General features: G+C 39.1%; 1 protein-coding gene across 2 annotated transcripts; it reads left to right on the top strand.

Moving 5' to 3' along the window:
- Positions 1 to 4,682: 4,682 nt before the first annotated feature.
- RNF7 (ring finger protein 7) lies at positions 4,683 to 11,217 on the top strand. Of its 2 annotated transcripts, none has more exons than XM_039556713.1 (3): positions 4,683 to 4,905; positions 7,978 to 8,025; positions 9,498 to 9,554. In XM_039556713.1, exons 1-3 carry the CDS (start codon positions 4,735 to 4,737, stop codon positions 9,552 to 9,554), a joined length of 276 nt encoding a protein of 91 aa, XP_039412647.1. In that variant the 5' UTR covers positions 4,683 to 4,734. The 2 variants fall into 2 exon arrangements, with proteins under 2 accessions (XP_039412647.1, XP_039412646.1); XM_039556712.1 differs by having other exon boundaries at positions 4,694 to 4,912; positions 9,498 to 11,217.
- The last annotated feature ends 107 nt before the right edge of the window (positions 11,218 to 11,324 follow it).

Raw genomic sequence — 11,324 nt, 5'->3', positions numbered from 1 at the left:
TGAGACTGCTGCTGAAATACTTTGTGTATTCCTGAGATTCATCATAATAAACAACTGTTTAAAAAAAAGTTAATTTCAGAGTTAAGAGTAGAGCTGTAAGAATTGGGAATATAGACTGTAATTCAGCTAAATTACTTAGAAAGGCACTTTGTGTACCTAAATCAGGGACAAAAAAGTTGATAATTGATTGATTTACAATCAGAATGAGATTTTAAAAGATCCAGGGGCTACAATGTTCAGGAAATGCATATGCTTTGTAAGAATTTAATTAGGTACAGAAATTAAGAATTTTAATTAGGTATTCTTGGTAAGAATATTTTGGGTAATTTTTTTTAAATAAAAGCAAATAGATCACCTTGCTGAAATGCTTTTAAAATATTCTTTATGTTAATAAAGGTGCATGGAAAATAACAATCCATGTATAAATCTTGCTTAATGCAATTTTCCATAGAATTGTATGATCAAGTTTTAAATGTTTCAGTTCATCGTTATTTTAGCATAATTGCTGTGGCAGTTGTATGAAGTCCAGTTAACAATTTCACCAAAAAGAGGATGTAAATCATTATACTTACTTTAGAAACTTTATGGTTTTTTGAACCCCATCAAACAATTTAGTTTGCTTTAAGGGGCTGTGATTTTGTTCCCCACTTCCATCTTTCATTTTTGGTCATTCTTTGTACGCAGGGAAAAAAAGCTGACAGAATCACAGAACAGCCAAAGTAAACCTACTGTGTGACTTAAATTCAAGACGTACAGGTGAAAATCTCTTACCTGGTCCCTCTGATTTCTCAAAAGATCCAAGATATCCTGTGCTTTATGGTGGCAAACTCCAGTGTGTCAGGGAGCAGGGAGAGGCTGCTGTGTGTATCTTGAACAGCAGAAGGCTCCAAAGGCAGGCAGCCCCCTATTCCAGCAGCACTTCCCTCCCGGAGCAGCACACAGGCACCGCTCCAGAGGGCTATTTCAGCAGCTCCCTGAGAGCTCAGGCTGGAGCTCCTGGGGTTTAGCTCAGCCCTTGCTCTTCTGCTCACTGTGACACTGTTGCTGCAGGATACAGAAACAAGCCTTCACCCCGTGGCAAAAAAGCAGGGAACAGAGGAAAAATTGGTAAGAAAGAAACTCCCCTTGAAGAATCAAGTGATCTGCAGTAAAGCTCAGACCTGACAATTAGTTGTATTTTTCATCCACAGACCTTTAAAGTACTTAATGAAATAAAGGGAAGTATCTTCAATTTGGTCTCTTCGTTCCATGCTGGGGATGGCAAGACACTATACTTTGTATGACAATGCAAACTTAAAAAGTCCAAGAGGAAGGAGTATTTCCTCTGTAACAAAAATGTATTTAAAAGGTGCCAGATGCAGGCAAAATGCTTTGTCTGATATTTGGATATTTTCAGTATCTCAAGCCATGAACTGACACACCCCAGAGTACAAGATGCAGTATAAGCCAAGATGTTTTCACAAGTATTTGTACATTGAGACTTCCCATCATCCCAAGCTACACCAGGGGAGGTTTAGCTTGGATGTCAGGAGGTATTTCTTCACAGAAAGGGTGATAAAACGTTGGAATGGGCTGCTCAGGGAGGAGGTGAAGTCACTGTCCCTGGAGGTGTTTAAGGAAAGACTGGATGTGGCACTCAGTGCCGGGGTCTAGTTGACAAGGTGGTGTTGGGTCATAGGTTGAACTTGATCTCAGAGATGGATGAACCAGGGTGTTGTGTGAAGAACAGAGAAGTTCCAAGTGTTTAGACTTCATTAAAACAGCTCAGCAAAATCAGGATCTCTTTAGTCTCTTGTGACACAGGGTTTTCCCATTAAAGCAGAGAGGTTCCTGTGCAGAAGTCATTAAGTCATTTTTTTTTTAATAACTTCTGTAAGGACTTTCCTTCTGTGTATGACATGTCATGAATGTTCATTTGTTTCACTTGAAGAGTAAAGCACAGTGCATTTAGAATTCATAAAGAATCGAATTACTGGCACTTCTCTGTCTTTGAGCTCATTCCTGGACTTTTATGAAGTTCATGGCATATCACATACATATATAGGAATATTTGGATCCCTTTGCTACTCTGTGCAGCAATGTATTTCTGTGATTTATTCACTCCAGTCTCCCATCCAGTGAGATCCTCCCAGTCTAAAAGCATTCAGTTTTTTCCACAAATACATTATGTTTTCCTAATTCCTGTTGTGATTTCCTTTTTATTTCTGCATGCTTCTGTTTCACAGAAACTGTACCTATCAGCATTGGAGTCTGTTTTCCACTTTGTCAATTGCATCAGGCAGCTTCAGTAAACCCCTTAAGAGTTACTACTACAGGTGGGTCTGTCACAGATGGTGGTGTGCTGATACAGCTGTTGCCTCTGCTGTCTTCCTCTCTTGCAGCCCCGCTATTGCCATGTCTCGGCCCTAACTGGCCATTAATAGTCCCATGTAGCATATTCCTATTGGGAAAGAGTCACAGAGAGACATAGATAACCTAGAGTTTAAAAAATAGTTTTGGCAGAGAACTATGCTTAAATTATTTTCTTTGGCAGATAAATTGACACAGTCCTCAAGTGTTTTGATATATGTTAATCTATTGACAGAACAAACAGTAAGTGGGATAACACAGTCCAGCACATGCATCAGTTGACCAAGATAAGCACATACTTACATAACTGTTCTTTGCATTATCATAAAACAGATATTTTTGTAAAACCTTTGTTTTTAATAAAAATAATTTTCAATTCTATGTTTTGGAGTAAACAAACTGGAAAAAGAAAACAACAAAAATCTCAAAAAGTTGTAAGAGGAAAGAAGAAAGGGGGGGGGGAAGGAACAAAATCAGGCTGTTTCCAGACATCTCCATTCTCAAAAGGATTCATGAAAATCTGTGCAAGGCATTGTATATCCTTTCAAACCACTGTCTGTGCAACACTCAGAATTCAGAAAGGCGTATAGATAATGAAAATGTTCTTGAAAGGCAATCTGTATATTCATTTGAAATGGGAGTAAGAGTATGAAAAGAACACTTATGGCAGTTATGTAAGTTGGGTGTCAAACACTTGGAGCTTTGAGTATTTTTTACATGGAGACAATCAGAATTGATGAATTACACTGCATCATTACTGTGAAATTATTACAGAAATTTGATTATAGATTGTGTAATATAAAGCAATATTTCAAATTTGGATACCTGCTATTACGAACATTGCATTCACAGCTGACAAGTTCTTTTTTTCCCATTCTGTAGCACACAATTGGCTTTAATTCTAGCTGAACAATCACTTGATTGGCTGAAAAGAATTTGGTTTGAGTTCTCCTATTTAGATATTCAATTTGGAATGTTTTCAGTGAATGAGATGAGCAAATGCCCAATCTGAAATTATGTGGTTTTTATTTACAGTTAAAAACAGTGACAATGTACATAGGGAAAAACTCTCTGAAAGAGCTGTCTTGATTTGTGCCACTCTCCCATGTGCTACCTCGTTAATGTCATGTGTGGCTGCAGGGGACAGATGAATTCTTGACTGCCAGAACTATTTCTCAAAAATGGCTTGAAATTTTTCTAATACAGCTCTTTAGGTGATAAAATAGCAAGAAAATAATTTTTAGGTGGGAAGCTATTACTTTATTTCTCTAAGGCAGTATGGACAGTCAAAGGTGCCTGTATCATATTTGCTCTACTTTCACTGCTAGTCTAAGTGGGGTTTATATTTGAATTTGTATCATGTATAGCACATGTGTGTAGGTTTGACAGCACTCAAACATAATTATGATCTCTGTCATACCTTGCTCTTAGAACTGAAAAAGAATTGCATCAGTTAGAGACACAAGGTAAATTGTGTAAAAACCCCAAAACTCCAACAGGCTTTGGTTTTGTTTTTTTTTTTTTTTAATCTCTATTTAGAGGTAGTTGACATTTTACATAGCAAAAATTAAATGTACTTAAATCTCTGTTTTTTTAACTTTAGGAACAGATACATTTGAATTTTAAAAATCCATTTTACAAAATGCTTTTACAAAAAGCAATTTTTAATTTAAAACTTTCTGGATTACATCTAGTCCCAGTAATTCAAATTCAAAAGTGTAGTGATGGTTTTAAACATGGAAATGAATTATGAGTTAAAAGAGTGGAGTTGGCAAAGGTAACTGAACACTGTGAACTAAGAGAAGTGTGAATCAGCCAAGTCAAAATATCTTTTTCACATGTTGTTTAATAGTGTTCAAGGTGCTTCTGAATAGATAGTTGAGAAATGTAGAAACACAAAATCCTTAAGATCAATATAATTTTTTTTTTTTTTTTACTTTATTACCAAGGTAGCCAAAGTGCACACCACTGCTGAAGCGTGTGGCTTTTTCTATTAGCAGTCTAAGGAAACGTGTTAAATTGAAAGATTGGGTTGTCTCCTCATAATCAAGGCAGTCCAGTCCATTGGTAAAGTTGCGATTGATTCACTTGCACTACAAGTGCTCATAGTAGTCTGCGTATGAGAAGAGCATCCTTCATGAGCCATGCTAAGTTGGCACCTGCTAGGTGTCTTGCTGAAACATAAAAAGCGCTCTAAAGCTCTGTGAAGGCATTCGGTCTCGCAGACAGGCCTCCTTCCGCCGCGGGGCCGGGCCCCTCCCGCCAGGCCTTTCCCGCGCCGCCGCCGCCGGGCCCGTTCCGCTCTCCGCGCCGCGGGCGGGGCTGCGCTGCCGCCGGAGGGTGGCGCTGCCGCCCGCGCGGCCGCCGCGTCCCCGCCCCTCCGCCATGGCCGATGTGGAGGACGGGGACGAGCCCGGCGCCCCCCACTCGCTGCCGGGCTCCGCGGGCTCCAAGGCAGGCGTCCCCGACAAGATGTTCTCGCTGAAGAAGTGGAACGCGGTGGCCATGTGGAGCTGGGACGTGGAGTGCGACACCTGCGCCATTTGCCGCGTGCAGGTCATGGGTAAGCGCCGGCCGGGCCGTCGTGGCCTCGGGCGGGGGGCCTGGGCCGGGCCTTGGGCCGTGCCCGCCGCCCTGGGCACGGCGGGCGCAGGGCAGAGACGCGGTTTCCGGCAGGAGGGGGGGCTGATGCCTCCCGCCTCCGCTTCCTCCTCCGCGCCTTCCCCGGAGGGAGGAGGAGGAGAAGGAGGAGGGCCCCGCGGGGGCCGGGCCGCTGCTGTCCAGGGGCCACACGCGGCCCCGTCGGGCAGCGCGTGCCCCCTGCCCGGCCCCGCCGCACGCAGGGCCTGGGCCCCGCCGGACTGTTCGGTGACCGTCCCCGTCACGTGCAGTGCCGCCTTCGTCGTGAGGGCTGGTGCTCGTCTGCGGGCAAACTCCGCAAGCGCTGGCTTACAGCCGAGCTGAACCCCGTGCTGCGTGTGTGGGGCTGCTGTTTGTGTGGTGGGTTTTGTTAAGGGTTTATTGTTTGGGTTTGTTTTTTTTTTTTTTTTTACGAAGCAGTTAGGGATGTACATATAAATTCATTTTTCAAATCTGTTAATCTAGGGCGTCTGACCCTACTTCACAAGCGTGATTACTGGTGCAGTTTAACACACATAAATGTACTGAGAAATGGTTTTGAAATCCAGAGACTGTTTGAAAGCACCTCCATTGTTGAATGGTATTACTGATTTCTGACACTTTTGTGAAATATGATATTTATCTTGATTCTTCGAAAACTGTTTAAATTCTTCCTTTATTGTATGTGCATATCCAATTTTTACTATTGGGCTGAATCATCCTAGATATAACTGTCTTCTCGGTTGGACTTGCAACACTTTGGCAGGAAAAATGACGCAAGATTCCCTCCAGAGCACCTTGGTTTTTTAGGGCCAGGAACCATGATACTGAAAATGAAGTCAGGATTTGGTTTAACAGAAATGAGACAAAATATGCAATGCTGTCATTTCTCATAAACATTTTTACTGACAACCTGCTATGGAACAGCAGAGGCAAAAGGGTGTACTAGAGGAAAAAAGATGCAGCGCAAACTTAAGTGGTGGGAGATTAATTGTTTTGAAGATTATTTGCTTTTGTATGGTAAACAGAGGCCACTCTGGAAATATGAAATTGGCTTCATTTGCCATGTAAACCATAATTTCAGAAATGTATTTATCCCCATTGTAGCTAGCCTGTTACAGGACACTATAAAAAAAAAAAAAGTCTTACATTAACAAAATCCTACCCAGAGCTATTATAAAAGTTAAAAAAAGAAGTCATTTTTTTCCTAACTAGACGAAGGGAGTACTTTTAATCTGAAACTATCAGAAAAATCTGGTAACCATTTTTTGAGAACAAACCACGTTGTTAGAATGTGAAACTTGATCATTACTGACTTCAGTTTAGCAATTTCATGTTGACCCTGCCAGAGCGGGTCTGGCTCCTGTAGTGCCACTGCGTCTACAGTAACCTTAGGTGGGAGGCAGTGCCAGACTTAGACTGGCGCTTGTTGAAAGTTAGTTTGTTTGACTTTTGCAAGGGAAGGAGGTATTAGTTGGCTCCATTTTCTACTGGTTTAACTCTTTGAACCAATGTGGTCTTAGATGCACAAGGGAAAGAGGCAAAAATGCAGGTGTTAGCTGGGAAGCTCAGGATTGCAGCTGTACTGGCTTTGCTGTCCTTAGCCTTTCAGACTGACTGCCTTGGGGTTATGATGTAGGAGTGGGGACAGCTTGCTTTGGTATGGTGGCAGTGATTTCTGTCCTTGGCTCTCTGTGCTGCGCCTCTGTCTGGAACTGCAACTCTAGGGCTCGATAGGACAGCTGATTTATTGTGACTCTTTCTGCCCTGACCCCAGATCAGTAGGCTCCCACACACCATGATACAAGTTGAAACACTTCGGCTGAATCTTCCCAACACCTTGGCCCTTAACTGCTGTTGAAATATAAATTATAGGAACAGACAACAAGAAACTTTTGCGTTTATCTCAGTGAGGAAAGGGCAGCTGTTTTAGAGTTCTCTCCTCTTTGTTCTCTATTACCTGAGAAAAGGAGGAATGTCTGGGCAGATCAGTCTAAAATAGAAGTACTGATCCTATCTGGCAGAGACAGCAAAAATACTCAAATCCAAATTCTTATAGCACGTTATGGTTTTGTCTTCTGGGAGAATACGGTCCAACTAGTGGCACGTAGGCCAGATCCAACCTGCAGACACTTGTTTAAACTAGTTCCTTTTCTTTGGAGGAGAAGAAAATGTGTTTGCTCACATAACCATTGAACACTTTCTATTGTGCATGATTTGTGCACGTGTGTCTGTGGCAGCCCATGTTGGGGCAAAGGAGAAGCAAAGGCATTTTTCCACTGTATTGTGTGGCACAGTAGGAAGCCTGGAAGTTGTCACTCTTGTATCTTACTGAGTCCTGGACCTGCCATCCAATCCTAAAGCCACAGACTGGAGAGCATAAAGATGATAAATACTTTTAATTAGATATTTTTCCATACTTATTAATATATATTATCAAATGTACTGCTGTATTTGTATGCATATCTGACTCCTGTGAAAATTAGATGCAGGTACTTGTTAAGGGAAGCCACTATAAAAAGTAATAGGTGGTGGGAGTTGTGGTGAGATGCACAGCCTAAAAAATCAAAATTGTGAATGACTTCCTTAAAAGGAGATGCTGACATCTGAAAAACAAAGTCCTGTAATTAGTGTTTGGCTTTGTGCTTGCACTGGTCTTAATATGCCTAAGTGCCTTGGCACAAATCTGCGGGCTTTTATATCTACAAAATGGAGAAGGCGTTTTTTTCAGCAAAAGTTATGAAAATACCAAAGCAATGGAAAATAAACAAAACATGCTGGAGAGTTCGGAGTCCTTCTTATCTCTTTCAGATATATGTATTTCATTGTCATTTGCATAGTTTTAGAATTTAGGAGGGCTATTTAATGTTTAAGGGCCAAACTAGACATCAAAACTTGAGATTTTTACCTCTGTAAATTTGTTTTAGAGTTTATGTTTTCCTCTGACAAACCTATTCTTAAGATGGAATCCTGAGAATCAAATTGAGTCTTGTTCTTGTTTACTTTTAGATGCCTGTCTTAGATGTCAAGCTGAAAACAAACAAGAAGATTGTGTTGGTATGTAGTGACTTCATTGGCTTGTTTTTCAATTGAAGCTTCTCTCAGTGTGGTGCATTTTAAAGTTTGAAGGGAATACTGCTTTTATTAATGCTCAAAAGTAAACTGGTGTTTTGTTCTACATTGTATCATCTTTTTACATTAGTAGTACTTTATACTTCATTTTTGAGCTAATAACTAATAAAATCAGTTTTCATGTCAGCTGTGCTGTAAAACAAAACAGCTTCCAATTTTCTGTCAACACGTACACAACTAAGAGGTTTTAGTTTCTTTCACTGTGAGCATATTTGAGATCATAATGTACATTTTTCAAGTGGGTAGGAAAAAGCTACTTTTTTCTTCAGAGGTGCCTACCAGAAAACACAGTGGTAGTACAAATAAAAATCCTCTGTTCTGAAATAAATGTGTGTCTGAGTTAGAAAGTGGTATTTTTCCCACTCTTAATTCAGAGATAATGGAGGCAGTGGCTTGGTTGTTCACTTTTCATTTTCAAAAGTGGAATCACTTCAGTTTAAACACAGTCATACCTTCAGTGCCAATGTATGCAAAAGAAAGTCTTAATTTTGACTGTTTAAATTGGAAATAGTTAAAACTATCTCAGAGAGTTTGCTTTAAACCTTCAAGATAACTTTTAAACCAGTGGTAAACCTTTCCGTGCTGTTGAGCTTTGTGTTTTCAAGTATATTGTCTCAAACTTAATCCACTGAGGGGTTTTGATGATTGTTTTAATGGGAATAGGGTTTTCCTGTTCTAAATATCTTAATTGGCTTGCTAAGTGTCCTATTTAAGATAGAGAGGAAAAAGTATAATTTACAGCACTCCTTTGATTGGTACGCTTGTACTCCTGTGAGGAAAATGTGTGCTGATAAGGAAAAAAAGCAAAGTAACTACATTTTAAAATATTATTCAGGAGTAAATGGATAACAGATAACACTTTTTGTAGTGTTGAAACAACTGTAGCCTGTGAATAGCTTCTGGTCTAAAGTCCCATTTTAAGACTATATACTGTGTTACATATGCCTCCTTGGTACCATACATTTCAGTTCAAACAGTGCATTTTATATGAGAATTGGGTGATATGCTCTTGTGTGATAGTGAGTCAGTAGTGCATTAGCTTTATTTTGGTACTGAGAAAGATAAGGGGAAGAACTTAAATAGTTGCAGTTATTTCCTGGGCAGAGCTGCTAAATGTGTTTAGACAGCCACAAAACGCTGTCACTTTATACAAGAAGGTGAGAATATTTGCATTTCTTTTTTTAATATTTGGAAATAAGTAAAAGGCTTGATGATGAAACTGACTATCATCAGGATGGTCATAATAATCCAATCTCAGTGGATGAATCAGTGATGACCTGTTTTGTCTCTAAAGTTTCCAATGATTATAAATATTTGAGAGTGATAGTTTGAACCTTGCTGTAGGTGTTGATTGAGCAGCTGAGTGTGACTGGAACATGTTCTTTCTTCTCTTTCAGTGGTTTGGGGAGAATGCAATCATTCCTTCCACAATTGCTGCATGTCCTTGTGGGTGAAACAGAATAATCGCTGTCCCCTCTGCCAGCAGGACTGGGTAGTCCAGAGAATAGGCAAATAAAAACTGGAAGGGTTTCTTTCTGTTGCATTTGTTGGAATGGTGTGTGTGTTATGCCCTATGCTCATGCAGAACGGAATGTGTCAATTAGGACACGACTCACTTGGTTTATCTACTCCAAGACCAGAGTGGGTTTGGTGCAGGCTCCTGGCTGCACAAGGTGCAGTTCATGGTCAGGCTCACTGCAGGGGTTCCACAATGAAACGAGAGACGCTACATCAACAAATGTATCTGCTATGATTAAAGTGTTACCTGTATCAGAGCATAGAAACCTGGTGGTGCAGATTATACCCTAAACACAGATCACTTCATCTTTGATAAATGAACTAAATTAAAAGGGTCACCTTACCTGGTCTGATACACTGCATAGTTTACTGTCAGGATAAAATAATTCCTAAGTAATATTGTATGCAAAAACACTGTATGTTTTTTAAGAAACTGTTCTGGGTTTTAATCTAAAATGAACAGTGTGTAAAACATTTGCTATGTGCTTTTTCCATCACACTGTATTAAACATTTCTAATTTAGGTTTTCTTTATGACTTTTGTTTTGTTGTATCTCTAAGTGTGTTGCTCTATTATATTCTATACATTATTTCTACAACCATAAAATTAAAATTTAACTACATTAATAATGGAGACATGTATTTTTAATCGAAAGATTTTTGGTACTAAGACATGTATTTGATAATCAGTTAATTAGCGGTGTAGACAATCTTGCTGGTTAGGTGATTAATATAGGAAGCAAACAAAAGTGATAATTTAAATAACCCAAGAAAGGAGGCACTAATTAAATCTAGGGAAAAAAGTTAAATTGTGATTTCATGAAAATTCAGTTGATAGAAATTTCTTTATTATCTTTTTATTGGTCATAATATTTTGGAAGCTTTTTTTCATTTTTGTAGAAATCCTGAATATATCATCATCTTCGAATTTTTTCTTACAGATATTTAAATGCTTGCCTCTAACTTTGTCTTTTCCCTAAATATCCAAATTACTATGAATCTGAACATATGCTGTGGGATTTTTAAAATATATGTAATGGAAAGGGAGAATTATTGCTTTAAATCTGTAACAAATTCAGGCTTAACAAAAATGGTTAATCAACATGGGTGCAATTGAAGCAATATAATATGCATTTTTACTTCAAAATTATTATCTTTAATGTTTAATGTGTTTCTCAGCAGATGTATTTCTATCTAGTTCTAAGTACATTTAAAGAGGTTTATCTTCACTGCATAAAGTAGTTCCAGTCTTTGTGTCATCAAGCATATTGCAGAGTTTACTGTGGTTTTGTTTAATATTGTAATCTTGTTTTTAAGATGTTTTGGTTTTTTAATGTAGCTTTTGTTTCATTACACACTGAGATAAAGAATCCTGAGTCACTGTTACACTGTATCACATCAGTTGTTATTATGCCAGATGATGTCTGTCTTAAAACTGAAAACAAATGTAAAATATGTTAACAATAGTAATGAAGTGCCTATAGCATTTACATTGTTGTGTAGTATTTCTGTATGTGTAAAAGTATTCCCAAAATTTTTGCAAAAAAAGAAAATCTGAGTGGATGTGGAAATAAATTTTAGCTGTCACAGTCAAACTGGATCTTACCTACCATGTATTTTCTCTTCCAAATTTGGTCCTAGGTTCCATCCTGTGACCTCTGGTAATGCCATATCATCCCATCAGAAGACTTTCTTCATATTTCTTTG

The sequence above is a fragment of the Corvus cornix genome, chromosome 9, assembly GCF_000738735.6.
Source record: "Corvus cornix cornix isolate S_Up_H32 chromosome 9, ASM73873v5, whole genome shotgun sequence".
Lineage (NCBI taxonomy): Eukaryota > Metazoa > Chordata > Aves > Passeriformes > Corvidae > Corvus > Corvus cornix.
Note: the sequence above shows the minus strand (reverse complement) of the source record. Positions and strands in the feature narration are given on the sequence as shown.